Genomic DNA, 16,603 nt, shown 5'->3' with positions numbered 1-16,603 from the left:
CGTGTGTCTAACTTCCCGTTACTTGACGTTATAGTGTAATAATAACTATTTAGGTGATAGAATTAAACGAACTTTATTTTTCTATTTTGGTCTCGAGTTCTATGCTCTCGAGAAATATATGGACTGTTTGTTCTTCATAGTGGATAGTCGAAAGATATATGAATGAACGTAAATTCTTAACAGACGTTTGAGTGCATGTAAGACATGAGAACAGTCAAGCATGGTAACGAAAGAGGGAGGATAGCTCAAGAAGAGTAAATATTTTTCTCGTAGCTATATATGCCATGAACATTATTCTCAGTCATGGCGCTAGCGCTTCTCATTTCAAATCGAACTTGACCATGGTTAACGCCATCGTGCAGGGCGTCAAGGCTCCTTACGCCAATATTCTGGAGAGAATACTGCACTCCGGCCACAAAATAAGGGACAAACTGGTTGATAGAGCCGCGATCAATGGCTGAGCCTGCAACACCTTGCACGACCTTGACCTTGTCGTTCTCCGAGAAGTAACGCGCAGTGCCAGCGTTGTCGCCAACTTTACTTTTGTCCTCCATAACTGCAATACTTCCCATACCACGGTAAGTTTTGACTAACTGTCCTTCGTTACTGACAAAGTAGTCTCCAGGGGTCTCTGTGGTACCAGCGAGCAGGCCTCCCATCATCACCGCTGACGCGCCCAACGGGAGTCCTTTGACGATGTGGCCCAGGTTCGAGACTCCGCCGTCCGCAATGCAAGGAACACCAAAACGTGCAGCAAAAGAAGAGACACTGCGCACAGCTGCAGCCCGGGGACGGCCAACGGCCATAACCTCCTGGGTAATACATGCACTTCCACTCCCCATGCCGATTCTCAGCCCGTCTGCACCGGCAGCAATCAATGCTGCGGCTTGCTCCCGGGTGACGATATTGCCTGCGATGACATCAAGCTGTGGAAAGTTTTCCTTGATGTACTTGATCATCGAGATTTGGTACGTGCTGTGTCCTTGGCTACAGTCGACAACAACAAGATCCAGTGCTACGTCGACTAGCTTCTGGAGACGGAACTTGTCCGCGTCATGAGTACTCACAGCTGCAGCACAAATAAGTTGCTTCGGCTGGACTTTTGATGCCAGAGGATAATGAATATTCTTCATCAGGTCATTCCGCGATAGCAGCGAAACCAAGGACCCGTTCTTGTCCACAATCGGCAGCTTTCCTTTCTTTGAACTCCGGAAAACTTCGTTGGCCTCAGCAAGAGTGGTGCCCGCGGGAGCAGTGACAAGCTTCGTCGACATGACAGTCGTGACCGGGTCATCAGACTGGCTGTGGAATTGGATATCTTGGCTAGCAACAATGCCAAGAAGCTTGGAATGCAGAGTTCCATTTTCTATAAACGAACATCACAAGGTAAGAATCGCCAAGCAGAAAGTGAATAGGAAGCGCCGTGTAGCAAAAGTTGCCAGATCATGGCCTCTTCCACCGCCCACATCAACCAACAGGACATCGCTAATCGAGGTATCGAACCCGAGATAAGACGATCCAAGACAGGGTAAAATCCCGAGTCACACCAATTTGGTTTCCCATCACGGTAAGCCCCCATGTAAGAGTTGAAGTATTGCAAATATGGGGGCGTGCTGACAAGAAACTGTGGAAAAGAGAGCTCTGTCTTGTTATTTTGGATAAGCCAATGTATCATAGACTGGCAACTCGCCTTGACAAAAGCTCACCTGGGACCAGAAAGTGTGTTGAATGAATTCACTTGGAATTTCGAGAGCGGAGATCAAAGCTCTGCTACAATCAATCAAAGCTTCCCTCGCACCAGCTTCGCTCAAATCTTTTGGCCGAACTATAAATTTCTTGGAGAACGGAAGCCGCGGAGTTGGAAGTCATCATGTATTGGATGAGAGATTCTAGACGCAGAGATAGTAGAAGGAAATTGTGCGTGATTCCCTGTCGTTTGGGCGAGGTCCTATTTGTAGCTTTCTACCGGCCCGCCCATTGGTCCTTGTGAGCGTGTTGATATACTGCTTCGCTATTTTTCAGGTTTCAGAATATCTGCTCTTTCCCTTTACCCTCTCCAACGATACGACTGGGGTCGTAATCTATAGCTGTTTACTGTTCAAGGCAATATTGGAATGGCACGACGTATTGGGGTAAAGAGAAGATAAACTGCCTAGACTACCGTGTTTGACTAGATAGGAATTGAAGGAGATGTAATAAGCTACCAGTCTAAATGTAAGTGGGGGCCCCATGTATTATACAAATAAATCACAGTATTGTCATATTTACTCGCTGGCACGTTTGTGGAGCGCTCAAGCAAAATACTTGGTATATCCAAATAGGGGCAGATCAAATCAGAACCTGCAAGTTTATAGGAGTGTAAGTTTGTCAAATAAGATTTCAAGAGATGGGGCGTGCCACTGACGGGGTATTTAGAAGTGGCATATGCCATTTGTTTCATTCTCAAGGGAAGAGTTCGTCCGCGGCAGTAGCTATCCATCTGGCATGCCAGGTAAGAAAGGTGTTTTCCTCTTGCTTATCTTCAACCAACCTGGCTTGATCATTACTAAAAGACTATAGGCCCTACGGACAGAAGAGTGCTCGATTGCTGTGGCCGGCGGCGTGAACATTCTGACCAATCCTAGAAGTATACCAGAACCTGGCTGCTACATCTTTCTTGTCTCCGACTGGAGCGTACAAGCCGTTTGATGCCGCCGCAGGTGGTTACTGCCGTGGCGAGGGCGCTGGTATTGTTGTCCCGCGGCCGTTGAAGGATGCAATCGATAACGAAGATCCCATCCTCGCTGGGATTTCCGGCTCGGCCATCAATCAGGGCTCGAACAAGTCACCCATCACCGTCCCCGACTCGGATTCTCAGCGCATGCTGTATGAGAAGACATTCTCGCAGTCCGGGGTTGCGGCGGAAGAAGTTACGTAAGTGGAGGCTCATGGCGCCAGTTTATATACGTTTTTCCCATTTCCTCTCTGGGTTTTGCTAACACAAAAAAGGAAGTCAATTCGGTGACCAAATCGAACTGGAAAGTCTACGCAGGGCTTCTAACAGCCCGCGCCGATAGCAGGATCTCTATGCGGGGTCCATAAAAGGCAACATCGGACATACCGAAACCTCCTCTGGGGTAGCTGGGCAGCTGAAGACGATCCCGATGCTGTTATAGCGGCGAATTCCGCGATTGGCAAACTTTAAGCGATTAAACCCTAAAATTGTTCCATTCCTCGACTAAAGCCGACTGATAATTCCCGTGGAGCCGACTGAGTGGGTGTCGACGAAACGGGTCGCCACGGTCAACAACTATGGTGCATCCGGGAGCAACGCTGCGCTTGTGGTGAAGGATCACCCAACATTTTCCATGGGTCCTGAGGGTAAGTCCTCAGAAAATCTCTCGGACATACCCATCTTAGTCTCTGCGCGGTCTGAAGAATCTATTCGGGCGTACTGCGGTGCCCTCTGCGAGTTCCTATCGAGCGATCCGCTATCCGACAACATAATCCGGGATTTGGCGTACAACCTCGCAAACAAGCAAAACCGAGCTTTATCTTTCAATCTAGCCATCTGCGTGTCCGCAGACTCGGCCTCATCATACTATTGTTTGGAAGCCATTGCATCAAGCACGTCCGCCGATAATATCCAGAAGCGACTAACCAGTGAACCACCAGTGGTCCTGTGCTTGGGTGGTCAAAATGATACTATAGCGAATCGAAAGATCACTTTGATAACTATGCCCTCCTACGGACGCACTTAACGGCATGCGAGCAAGAAGGTCAGACTTTGGGCCGTCCCAGTCTCTTCTCAACAATTTTCAGGCCGGATCAGATCCCGGACATCGCTCATCTGCACTTCGTGTTATTCTCTATCCAATACGCGAGTGCAAAAGCGTGGCTTGACACTGGGCTCCATGTGAACCGCATTGTCGGCCATAGCTTCGGCCAACTCACCGCGCTATCAGTGGCTGATAGCTTGAGCATTCGTGACGGTATCCGCCTCGTGTCCGAACGTGCTCATTTGATTCCGTCCAGCTGGGACTCAGAGCCCCGGGTGATGCTTGCCGTAGAAGGCACAGAGGTGGTGGTCCAGCGATTACTAGAGTAGACAGACAACGGTGATGATATTGTCTGCTATAATGAACCAGATCAGCTTGTGGTGAGTGGTACTGAGGAATCTATCCTTGCCGTCGAAAATGCTGTCGCGGCAAGCAAATTGACTGACAACGTTCTGATTAGACGACTAGATAACTCACACGCCTTCCACTCTAGACTGGTCGACAATATTGTGCCGAGCTTGGCAGAGGTCGCAGAATCGTTTGATTTCCGTCCGCCGGCGATCCCCATTGAGTCTTGTTCTGTCACTGGAGACTGGTCAACCGTCACACCAGCAAAAATCGTTGAACATAGTCGCATGCCTGTGTACTTCCAGCGTGCTATCCAACACTCCCGTCGCTAGCAAGTGTACTTATTCTTTGCTCTACCTTCAGTTTCAAATTGTCGATATTTTTAAGTAGGCGATAGGCAAAATTTCTCTTCTTATTCAAACCAGATAATCCTCCGCCTCTTTGATTGATGTTAGTAAAGAAGATCTATCCATGAAATTTTTGTTAAAGTTTGCGTGAACCAAGCCACCGACCGCTCGAAGGCTCTGGTTTTTTTTCTTTGGTTGCACAGAGAGTGTAACGGACGCGATGTGTTCCACCCAACCGTCAAGCTTGAGCCACTCGTCGAACATCTTTTCAGGGCCTTCAAATTTGCGCAGCCAAGCTCCACTTGCCGGATCACGCCGGGACGAGGTAAAAGTATAACCATGATTATATGCTGAATTCTGATGAGACAAGTAAACACAGGAGATTATCCGCGATACCGCTGTAAAGAAGCCGCGGTGTAAGATACCTGTTCCCGAAAACAGAGTAAATATAGCTCCGTTCTGACTGACACTTGGATAATTTTTTGCACAATAAGGCTGGCCATTGTCGAACGAAAACTGGTAGCTGACTTGACTTATGACTTAAAATCTATGACGTACTCAAACCGATAACTTGACCATCGCAACTGCGCCACGCTAGGCAGCTACGGACGATCGTTCCTATCTACAATTTCATATGAAGCAAGACAGGTACAACGCATTGAGTTTCAGAAAATGAGCAATGCCTTCCTATGGAGAAAGCGAGAGTGGATTTAGAACTCGCCAGAGTCCAGCGTTGGACACACTTTTGGACATCTTTTTCTCAGATAGTTACAAGGCATCTTCTTAATAAGAAGTCTGTATATTCCGTATTCTGATTGTATTTGGACTCTTGTCGTGGACTTTGGACACCTAGGGGATGTCCAATACTGGACTTTGGCGAGGTCTATGGGCTCTCACTTTCTTTAACTGCTCTCGGGAAAATCAAACATTGGACTGAATTGCGTTACACAAAATCACCATCGATGAACGAAATTAGCATTTGATCAATACTTAAACAAAAAGAAGGATACGGCGTCTATTGAATAACATTGGCTGACCGATCCCCTTCTCTGACATCCGTGCATTGTCCAATACCCTACCGCCCCCAAATCTACTAGCAATATTATTTTTCACCTAGCTCCTATAAATCTGCTCTGCGCTGAAACAATGATCCGAGTTATTAAAATAAAACATATATACAGAATATACCCCAGGAGCGATGAACATTATTTCCAGGGATGTGGACGCTTGGGTTTTACCACTAGACTAATAGGCCAAAAAGGCACATTGTTTGGTCAGCGACGAACCCAAGCTACTATATAGGGGTGTTGAAGATAAAATAGTTGCAAGAATCAACAATATCGGTTGCAATATTTCCGGAAATCAGTGTGACCACCTACACTCTTTCATTATTTCCTGGAGCCTAATGCCAAAGTACGCAAAATACCTTTGGAAAAAGCCATATCAGCCTCATTGATTTTGACGCTGTACCTCAAATTACCAGACTATCATAATAGCGGGGAATATGTTCATTACCTGTCAGGTCTCTAAACTGCCATCTCAGTGTCCCCACGTCAACTTTCCCCTTCCCACCCGGTTTTCTTGGTTGGCACTTCCACTAGCGGTGCAACAAATGATGGCTCTCAACCTACCCAATATTACGCTTGTATCCATTCGTGATATGATAAGCAGCGATGAATTAAGTATTTTGCAGAGCGCGGAAGCTGCTGGCTGCAGTAAGCGCGCCATTTTCAACATTCGGTTGAACCTGCCACTGTTCGGCAGCGTCAAAGCTCCTTGTATCGAAACTGGAGCGCCACAAAGCATCACTCCGATTATGATAGGAGCCTAGTGCGTAGATTTACTTGAAAACTCGTACTTGTATCTTCATGAAATGGAGCTTTTCTTTCCAGATGAATCTTCAAAATGGCATGTAAGCCAGTCGCATAATCTTGTTGGCCTAAAAGAGTTTACTCTGATCAGGGCAGCTAGATGAAAATTCGACTTCATTGGAATACATTTACATCTGGAAAATTCTTTATGAAATTCGATTCTTCATTCTGCAGTTCTGCAGTTCTGCTCTGTGAATCCTACTAGGCGATCAAGCTTATTTAACACCGAAAAGAGCTCCGTCGATTTGTGACCTCAGAATCTGTATAATAGAAATGCTGCGCCTTCCATAAAGCTCGACTCAGTGGTGTTCTCTTGCGACGATCCGTTTCGCAAGGGTCTGCTCCACCTTCGCAAAGAAGAAGCTTCACTATCTCCACGTGACCATTCTCAGCAGCCCATGACAGGGCAGTTCGGCCTTTCTTGCCTTTGTGCCAACGTATGCCTGAGAACGCAACGTTGAGTGCGATCTTCTTTTCTCACTGACACATCATTTGGTAAGGTGCTGTATATTCGTGAGTCCGTCTGCCGCCATGTTATTCATGGAAACCCAGCGGATAGCGTTCTCCCTGGCTTGGACGGCCTGCCGAGGCCAGTGATGGTAAATATCAACGTGGCGAGGCTTACTCCGCAGTAGACCGTGTTAGCTTCCAAGGCGGCCCCTGGGGAAATTTGCTTGTGGATCACTTGGCCCCCAATACTACATCCCATTTTAGTCACATTCAGCGCTTGGCATAAAACTGACCTTTAGCGAATCGCTTGGCCCCCAATTCTATATCCTATTTTAGTTATATCCGGCGCTGGGCATAAAATGGTTCTTTAGCGGCTCACTTATATCTGACGATCAGGGTTTCCTCAAGTATCAATGAAAAGATATGATGTCATAAGATCTCCGATTTCCAAGGTGGGGGCCGTACACGTTGAGTACACTTTGCATACACGTGTCTAGTAACTATCTGCTCTGTTGATCTATAAATTCTGGGCTGAGCTCAATGTTTCTCATTTACCAACAATCATCTATACTCTTCGACCTTCAAAGGTCCACATTTTTACTATTATACCAAGCCAAACACTGCAACAAAATCACCAAACAGCTTTATCAAATCTACATGATGAGTCTTTCAATTGCCTCCAAGCTCCTCCTCACATCCCTCGCGGTTATTCCGGCCTTTGCCGGCCAGAAAGTCCAGGCTGCATGGATGGGTAGCAATTTCAACACTGTCAGCGGTCCGGGTGGATCCGGCACAGCAGGTCATGCTAGTGGCTTTGCCCTACTTGACGAAGATGGCAAGGATATCTACAATGCTGATTACCCTGATGGCTATGTAGCATGTGCGGCGGTCGGGCAAACATTCAAACTCGATGGTGGATGCTTGACAGATGCGCTGTATTCGTTCAAATGTACATCTACCGAGGGTGGAGTTCCAAAGACCTGCGAAGTGCTTGATGGACACGGTGGCAGCCTAGGTACAGGTAAAGGTGATTCCAGTACCAGCTTTTTCGGCGTTGGTATTGCTCAAGGTGGGGGGTGTTCTGTGGAATTTGAGCTGGCGGATAATATCGAGTGTGGAGAGCAGGGTGGTTTGACCGGGCATATCCAGTGAGGGCATCCAATCGCCTAATGTACTTACAGGGACTCAACCATGCTCATGCCATTCATACATGCATTGGCTATATGTGCGGGAGCTCAAACTCATTTGGCTTCTCTTCTGCATGAGAGAGGGAATGTCTCTAAGGAAGGATATGCCCTAGTTTCTTAAAAATGCGAAGGATTACCAAAGCAATTTAACAATTCAATCTGTGCTTCAAATGTCCACCATTTCTTCAGTTGCGGCATATCCTATGGGGGTTAATTCACCGAGCCTGCGGGGTTTGTTTAGAATGGGAAAAAAGTGGGTTAAGCACTGGGCGAATTAATAGAGTGATGATTTTTTACCTACCGGTGAATTTCCGTTCCTGCTGTTGAAGTACATCCAGATTTTGGCCAGTCTTAGGTTAGCGCCGATTTGATTGTGCATTTAATTTTAGCCCGATCAGAGCTGATTGAGGGTGGTTTATGGTCGATCAAAAATTGGGCGATCTGTTGATGAGAGAGGGGTATAAAAACGCTTTTGAGAAACTCCCTGCTTCCGTGCTAAGCTTATAAAATAAGTAGCCTACCTAGGAGTAACTTAAAATAATAATATATATATATGTGATTTATCTCGAGGGGAAGGTCCTACTAGTCTCGTACCCTCACATATTTTACTACAATAAGTACTTATTTCTTATTGAAAAGGGGATGGCTCGATGGCTGTCTGACAATACAGACTGGACAACAGCAACCAACGAACAACACACACACAACCTGCACGTAGTAGAGGTCGTCCTAGGGGAGGTCGCGAGTGTCCTTGGTGAGGCCGTGAGGTCGTACGTGCAATCCTGGACGCAGCAATCCTAAATGAGGCCGTCCGGTTTTTCCCGACTGAGCCCGTATGGAATGTACTTAATATAGCATGTTGAATGAAAGAATGTAGTGACGACTGGAATGAATTGGGTAGATGCTTCTTCTCTCTCTATCCTCATGTAGAAGCTGCTGCTTACATCTAAGGTATTCGTGACACCTCAGGCCGCAACTGTATTCATTATGTCATGCGTTCCACCACTACATTATATAATATTCGGGTGATATCCGCGTGCTCTAGTCGAGAGTTTACATGTGGCGTCGCCATTGAAATCCCTTGGCACCGCCATTGAATTTACCGCTAGGCCTAATATGGTGTAGTCAATGGCGACGCGACACCTATACAATAGCGCCAAAACCACCGTATAACTAGATGGCCTAGGGTTAATAATTATCGCTTATGCTATGCACACGTTCCACTTTACTAGGCCGCACAAAGTCTAATTATAAGGATCATTAACCATGGCTACGACGTTGATGACGGAGGATGAAGATGTAAGTGCTTGTCAAGCGCTTATGTTATTTTACTAAAATATACAGGTGTCTCTAACACAGCTTACATCCACGAACCGTAACCCTTTATCCGCACAATATCTTGAGTTTTGCTAAGACCTACCAGAATACCCGCAGACCGCGAGAGATGGCTTCGCATATGTTGTATCTGTTGATTCACAAAATACCGCAGAGCAAACGACGCACTTAAGGCTAGAAGTACGGGTTGATGAGATAGTGAAAAGTGTAAGTGAGATTAAGCGCTTCCTAAGTGCTTAATGAGCGCTTAGGAGGAAGGTTGAATACTAAGTTAAGGTAAACAGATCCAATATTCGTCGAAGCAGAACCATACACGGCTTGTGCCCTGCTCTATATCGAAATCATATCTTGGTGCCACGGATTATTTCCACACAACGGCAACTTGTTCGGGCGTCAAGGTTTGCGAGTTCGCCTATCTAGACCTATTATATATGAGCCATACGTAAGTGGATCAGGATATATGGCAGAAAATCCAGGATCTTCGGCATAAAATGCCGTATCTATTAGTCGAGATACCACAGAGAAATGCGATCAAGTAAGTTAAACGCTTGACAAGCGCTTAATAAGCACTTACTAATTTAATAAAGCAACTACAAGGTGCATAAGCAATAGTTTGATCCCACAAGTACACGGCGCCCCTGTCTACTAAGACACCTCACATATAGCCCTATTATCTACCAAAGCTTAACTCTTATAAGTTATTTAGATGCTTACTGAGCGCTAAGGCTAACTAGAATAGAACGCGATTGGTCTTCCAAAAATCTATATTCAATATATTAATTGGACCGATAATCAACGAGTGAACGAGCTATACTATAGGTCAGCAGCCCTATCAAGCGCAGGCGATATTAACATTTGCCTACTTCGAGAGCTTTTCGAGGGTAAAGCAGAGACTAGACAAGCTTTATGTGGAACGGTTGAAAGATAGGCTACAAGGCTAGGCTTTTGTGGTATGTTAAGCGCTTAATAAGCGTTTAATAAGCGCTTACTTTTTATAGAATATGACCATCCACAAGGCCCCGGACGGTTCCAAAAATAAGGTTGTGCTGTGAAGTTCCACTGGTTAATACTAAAGGACCTTAAGCTTCGGCCTTATTTTATCTTTCTATCTAGAGGTGAGCATACGCATACTCCACCGCCACCAGGGAAAGCACCAGAGAATATCCTTAAGGGTATACTAGGGATCATCCGATCATCCCGGAACCCAGGCCTTACAATAGGTTAGTTAAGCACTCATTAAGCGCTTATTAAGCACTTATACATTATAGGTAAATTTCTCGTCAGCCTAGAGCTTCAGAGTTTTTGTGAAGAGCATTAGTATTAATCATTAGTGGATATCTATTAGAGTTTTAGTACTACAGATAGGATAACCGCTATAATTCAAAAGTAAAAGCTCCTATCATTCCCAGCTAGACAGGATTTAAATGTGTCGGCCTTGAAGGGAGGCGGATACCACGAAGCTTTTCGTGGCGCGGGGTACGCTTTTGTAGATGCTTCCCCACCACGGACCGTTGAACTATCCGACCAAGGAAAGGGTTGATCGGATAAAGAAAGAATAATAAGAATAAGATAGAGTGCAAAGGGCTTATGCACTCTAAATGAGTACAATCCACAATCCTCAAACAAAAGACTAAGCAGAAGGTCTTTCTAAGCAGATAGAAAGGGATAGTAGAATATTTGAAGAGAGTGAAAGGTCTGTCATTTCTACTTGATGTCTCGCGCGTATTTATAGACAGAAAGTGGTCAAAGTCACATGCTTTATATCAGATAAACAGAATAGAATCAGGGAAGGAAATGTGATAGAGCTGATGGCGTGATGAGGGATATGTCATCGATCTGGTGGGGTAAAGAGGGGTAAGCGGTTTGGAGGGGTAAAGCATGTTCGCATTTCTTTTCTTCTTCTTCTTCTTCTTCTTCTTATGTTGAATAAGAGGATACCTTCACCTAATGTAGCATTGGTTCAAATTCCAACAGTAATTGCATCGTCGAGAGAAGTGAGCTTTAAGCTCTGGATAGCGTTAGGTGAAGTTATATACCTATTTTTCGCTAACAGTCTGGATAGGGGTCGAACCGCGCTTCGCAAGAAGAATATTCGCTATTTCTCGTACGGAAGCTTACGTAGGGGTAGCTCCACGCGTATCTAGCGATAATATGCGTTCCTTTAGCACTTCTTCTTCAATTTAGGTCATTTTATGGCTATTTGCGCGAGTTTTCATGCAATTTATAGTGCCAGCGATACGGCGACGAAGGGTTATACGAGGAATCAAAGCTTAGTAAAAAAGTGCTAATTCTTTTTATTATAACTTATTATTTATTATAATAATAATATATTAGAGCGATATACAACTTCGGTAACTGAGCGAATTTCTTTATTTTGAATCGCTTGTATAGCAAGTAAGAGGCGACCTTCTTGCTGGATAGAATCATGGCTTGATCTGACGCAAATTGGAGGCATGGTGCTTGATAGAAGATAGGTAGATACGCGGAGATACGAAAAAGTGGGTTGGGTGGCCACTCGCTTACATGGGCCACTCGCTTACCGACCACTTTAAAGGGATTCTAGATTACATATGTAATAAACATGAAGGATAACGCGGTATTCGTATTGACAATCCACTGCTACCTGATTACAAAGGCATCAACTGCTGAATCAGCTCGAAAGAGCCCCTTTATTTTGCTATCAGAATTATAGAGAAATACATATCTCATGTACCGAGCAATGGCTTCATTGGCTTACTCTAGTACTAGTGCATACTGCATCTCGCGGAACCGATACAAAACAATAATAGCTTCATACGCGGCACGCGTTTCTAGAACATGCTAGTTTGGCGTGTTTTGGAAGGCCTATTATGGTAGGCGGTGGAATGAAGCTAAAAAAGCGGTGTGAAGGTTGGTCTAATACTTTTGCGGTGCCACTGTACTTCGCCGGGGTCGTCATGGAACAGTTCGGGTCATACTTATATTTTACTTTCACGCTTGCGTATGCGGTGGACTCATACTACGCGAGGACATCCGAGATGCTAATTGCCATGAAATTTGGCAAGCAGGCTATCTCATTTGGTATGGGCTCATATCTATTGGATTGGATTCTATCGAGGGGCCATGCGGTTGTCATCGCGGGAATATTTGGAGGTTTACTGCTGGCAAACAATCTTGCAGTCATTATGTTTGTTCTCTTTCGGAAATAAAATTGGAAGTATACGTCGAGATCCTGGTTGGTAAGGCTTCATCAAAGGAATGCTACGCCGGATATGACACATTATATGTATTCACTAGGTAAATGACAGATCATTGATGCTTTGATAGGGCCAGATTCCCTGGAGCCATGCAAGAGCAGATGAATTACTGTATGATCCGGACATATTCACCCTAGAGAAAAGAAGTCGCTGTATTGCAAATTGATTCCACGACTCGGGATCCACGTTCTCTCCAACGGGAGGCTCTCCAACCAAACCGTCCATTTGTATGGTAGTTTGAATTTTCATTTTTGTTTCTCGTAGCATGTCAGCACGTTGGATGAGCTCAAGCAAAGGCTCCTCGGGCACGCGACCCGCGCCCGAGGAACATTGCATCCACAGGGATGTGGTCTTGGTCACTACTTCCCAAGCACGATTCGTCTCGGGATCGTTTGGGCGAGTGCTTATCTCATCGAGAATATAAGCAATGACCTCTTTCTGCTTGTAGCTCCTACAGAGCCAGCCCCATTGCGTCGTGACATCATTTGTCTGCAAGAAATATGCAAATTCGACAAGCTCAACCGCAGTGCGAAAGACCGAGCTTTGATATTCTGACCGCGGCCCGTGCAGACCTGAAGATGGTAGTTGCTTATGTTCCGAGACCCATGCTTTGGATAAGTAAAGACGAACGATTGTGGCGAATACCCAATGGATTGGAATTCCCAGATTGAAATGATCGAGGTATCGCTCATGGAGGGTTGCACCCACAGACTTGATCAGGTCCCTCCTATCTTGCAGTGATGCGACGGAATTCAGGGGCTGTGTTGATAGATGCACTTCGTTAATCATGAAAGAGTTCATTATGCAAAGGGTGATGTCTGCAAAGCCCTTCCTCTCGGGCGGAAGCTCTAGCATATGCGGTTTAAGATCGGCCCCGTCGACATTGCTTGGAAACCGGGTATCAAAAGTTCCGGGCCGGATTTGCATATCTACGCCCTGGTCTTCTGAACAGAGCATGTCCAATATGCAAATATGCCACCAAAGACGTCGACGGATCTCCGTTTCGAATGGCGCTAGCCCAATTTTCTTCCCATCACGGTGTATACACTGCGACTGCGCAAGACGAATGATCACGGCTGACTGGACCCATACAAGCCTTGTATCTCCATCCACGCGCGCGCATAGTAGATATAGTACTGCAGCCTGCAAGGTGAAGATCTCCGGCGATTTGATGAATTCGGCCCGGCTCAGTGCCTGATGTACCGCCATTTCATAGTCTCGCAGTGCCGCTTGGTATTCCAGCCCCAGCTCCGACCGTAGTTGCTCTGGGTCTACACTGACCACAGCGGCGAAGCAAATTGAGAGCAAGAGTCCCTCCCTGGCGGAATCAATGTTGAAGCCTTTGGATGCATCCTCAAATATTCTGGCTGCGGTGGGTAGGTGAAGAACGGCAATCAAAGGTACAACATTCTTCTGATATATACACCAAAGAGTCTGTATCTGCACCTGCCCAAGGTAATGTTGCCGAAATGAATCTTGAGACCACGTCTGATTGTTTTTATCCAGCCATTTCCCCCGCGGCAGACCGAAAAGGTCTGCATAAGACCCTGGTGATTGAATCAGGTCAGGCAATTCGCTGGACTGTTGTTCATCGGCGTCCAATTCAAGATTCTTCGATGATCTAAGCCTTTGGACTTCTGTTTCCAGCTCCGTCAAGCGAGTAAGCAGCTCGCTTATCGGAGGCCTATTCAGTATCCGTGGTGCACGCTTAGGACCTGGAAAAATGCACTGATCCCCCGTCTTGATGCATGCACCACAAGGTGTGTTCCGATCGCACCGCACCTTTCTCTCGTTGCATCGTTTGCAACTCCGCTTGTTAGGAACAGTCAAAAATGGCCCTGGGCTTCTGTCTGACATATTAGGAGCCAGTTTCAAGCCCGAAAGCGATAGAGCAGGATTTAAGCCGGAACATTGCCGCCGAAAGACCGAAGACGCGAGAGACATGAGGCTAGGTCAACACTTCAGCATTCCACCGTGATAGGCCAAACATCGCCTTTCATGTGGGGCTCGGGATTGAGGTCAACGCCGACGCCTAATCTGGGTCGTCGCGATTATGAATCTCTTGGCTTTGATATCAGCTCAAAAACCTTTATATAACTGAAGGTATTTTCGTAGGTACTTTCTGGATTAATTCTACCTTTGCCTGTTGACCCGCCGGTGTTGTTCAGAACACTACAACTTCAACCACATATTGCGTACAATCCCAAGATGTCAAGAACCATTTTGATTACCGGTGCCACTGGCAAACAGGGAAGCAGCATCATTGCAGCCCTTCTCAAAGCAAAGGCAGATTTTGAAATCTTAGCTATCACCCGTGATGCATCATCTAAGGCCGCGCAAAAGCTTCCAGGGATGTCCTCGAACATCAAACTGGTCGAAGGCAATCTGAATGAGGCGGAGAAGATCTTCGCCAATGCCCATAAGGCCACTTCTCAGCCTATCTGGGGCGTTTTCAGTGTTCAGGTAAGTGGAGTGTTGTCTAAACCTACGAATCAGAGCTAACATTCTATCAGATGGTCGCTGGCGCGTCAAACGAAGAAGCCGAAGTGAAACAGGGCAAGGACCTCATTGATGCAGCCCTCAAGAACAATGTCAAACACTTCATCTACTCGTCCGTTGATCGCGGTGGTGATGTGTCTTTTGATAATCCCACGCTCGTTCCCCATTTCATCACCAAACATTATATCGAGCATCATCTGGTCGAAAAGACCAAAGGCACCGAAATGACCTGGACGATTCTACGCCCCGTCGCGTTCTTCGATAACTTGACACCTGATTTCATCGGCAAAGTCTTCGCTACTTGCTGGAAGAATACAGTAAAAGAAAAGCCACTGCAACTCATCTCGGTAGATGACATTGGCTTCTTTGGAGCGCAGGCATTCATGTACCCAGATCAGTACCGAAATAAAGCTGTCTCTCTTGCTGGTGACGAGCTCACATACGAGGAGATGACTGAAATTTTCAAGGCCAAGACAGGGAAGTCAGTTCCAACCACTTTTGGATTGGTTGGCAAGGGCGTGATGGCCATGGTAAAGGACTTAGGTTACATGTTCCAGTGGTTTTATGATGTTGGCTTTGACACGAATATTCAAGAGCTGAAGAGACTCCACCCTGAGTTGAAGGACTTCGGGACTTGGCTGGAGAATAACAGCGGCTTCGATACCAATTAGGAAGTAGATAATAGCAGATAGGTAATATGATCATTCTCCATCTTCTATTGAGGTGTGTATTCAGATCTTACTGAGCTTTCCCAACATGGCGTGAATCATGGGCAGGTCGAGTTCAACCTGCGCGGAGTGATCCCAAGGCCAGCGAGGGACCCCGAATTCTCCCAATCAGATCTTGATGTCTTGTCACTCACCGGACTGGCAAACTCAACCAGAAATCGTACCATCCACCGATCCATACGAAAAGTAGTATCTGCAGAATTCCGGCACGCCGCATGAAAAACCATCAACCGATCCATGCAAAGGTCCAAAATTGGCCAAAGGTCTCGGAGGCGAGTGAGGAAACAAAAGTTCTTTTTAACAAACGCAGCTTCGCGAATGCCACAATGAATCTACACGGTGGAAGAGATGACAGGTACGTGGCCAATCATGTTGTACTTGACGTCGCAGCCGGGTTCTTCATCAGAAGCATGGACGATGTCACATAAACTGCTGGCATGCTGCTTGCATTTATCTGCATAGTATCGGGTCTGCGTGGTAAATCCTTGAGTCGTCATGTAGGAATCGGTAGAACAGCATCTAGCCATAGTGATAATATCCCAGGTAAATGGCCGCAAAACCGCGTCCGAGACCTTGGGCGGCATACCGTTCCATATTTTCCCGGGTATCCCATATGTGATTCGGAAGTTCCTCAAACCACAAGTCAAGCTGATGCGAAAGATTTTTAATGTTGCTAGTGATAGCCTTAGGGTCTAACTCTTCTTCGGGGGCACGGACGTTGAAATCATTGATCTGTAATAGGATACGATTCAAATGGACCATCTCAGCAAGTAGTGATGATTTTCGACCCGTGTCAATGGTGACATCAAATGCTTGACTTCGGGTCATTTTAGGAATGCGATTT

General features: G+C 46.1%; 6 protein-coding genes across 6 annotated transcripts; 3 read left to right on the top strand and 3 right to left on the bottom strand.

Moving 5' to 3' along the window:
• Positions 1-245: 245 nt before the first annotated feature.
• N7443_006251 (uncharacterized protein) lies at positions 246-1,579 on the bottom strand (the record flags this gene model as incomplete). Its single annotated transcript, XM_056886307.1, has 2 exons — positions 246-1,366; positions 1,504-1,579. 2 exons carry the CDS (start codon positions 1,577-1,579, stop codon positions 246-248), a joined length of 1,197 nt encoding a protein of 398 aa, XP_056739956.1.
• Positions 1,580-2,484: 905 nt separating this feature from the next.
• On the top strand, positions 2,485-4,438 carry N7443_006250 (uncharacterized protein; the record flags this gene model as incomplete). Its single annotated transcript, XM_056886306.1, has 5 exons — positions 2,485-2,491; positions 2,625-2,913; positions 3,224-3,642; positions 3,702-4,060; positions 4,133-4,438. 5 exons carry the CDS (start codon positions 2,485-2,487, stop codon positions 4,436-4,438), a joined length of 1,380 nt encoding a protein of 459 aa, XP_056739955.1.
• A 2,996-nt stretch (positions 4,439-7,434) lies between these two features.
• On the top strand, positions 7,435-7,926 carry N7443_006249 (uncharacterized protein; the record flags this gene model as incomplete). Its single annotated transcript, XM_056886305.1, has 1 exon — positions 7,435-7,926. The coding sequence occupies one exon, from the start codon at positions 7,435-7,437 to the stop codon at positions 7,924-7,926; it is 492 nt and encodes a 163-aa protein (XP_056739954.1).
• A 4,642-nt stretch (positions 7,927-12,568) lies between these two features.
• On the bottom strand, positions 12,569-13,741 carry N7443_006248 (fungal specific transcription factor domain-containing protein; the record flags this gene model as incomplete). The annotated part of the gene is made up of 1 exon (XM_056886304.1): positions 12,569-13,741. The coding sequence occupies one exon, from the start codon at positions 13,739-13,741 to the stop codon at positions 12,569-12,571; it is 1,173 nt and encodes a 390-aa protein (XP_056739953.1).
• Positions 13,742-14,740: 999 nt separating this feature from the next.
• Positions 14,741-15,702, top strand: N7443_006247 (uncharacterized protein; the record flags this gene model as incomplete). Its single annotated transcript, XM_056886303.1, has 2 exons — positions 14,741-14,995; positions 15,046-15,702. The coding sequence occupies 2 exons, from the start codon at positions 14,741-14,743 to the stop codon at positions 15,700-15,702; spliced, it is 912 nt and encodes a 303-aa protein (XP_056739952.1).
• Positions 15,703-16,091: 389 nt separating this feature from the next.
• Positions 16,092-16,587, bottom strand: N7443_006246 (fungal specific transcription factor domain-containing protein; the record flags this gene model as incomplete). Its single annotated transcript, XM_056886302.1, has 2 exons — positions 16,092-16,278; positions 16,346-16,587. 2 exons carry the CDS (start codon positions 16,585-16,587, stop codon positions 16,092-16,094), a joined length of 429 nt encoding a protein of 142 aa, XP_056739951.1.
• Positions 16,588-16,603: the final 16 nt, after the last annotated feature.

This window comes from Penicillium atrosanguineum, assembly GCF_028827265.1.
Source record: "Penicillium atrosanguineum strain IBT 20685 chromosome Unknown utg000005l_segment0_segment0, whole genome shotgun sequence".
In the NCBI taxonomy this organism is placed as follows: Eukaryota; Fungi; Ascomycota; class Eurotiomycetes; order Eurotiales; family Aspergillaceae; genus Penicillium; species Penicillium atrosanguineum.
The sequence above is the reverse complement of the archived record's forward strand: the minus strand, read 5'-3'. Positions and strand labels throughout refer to the sequence as shown.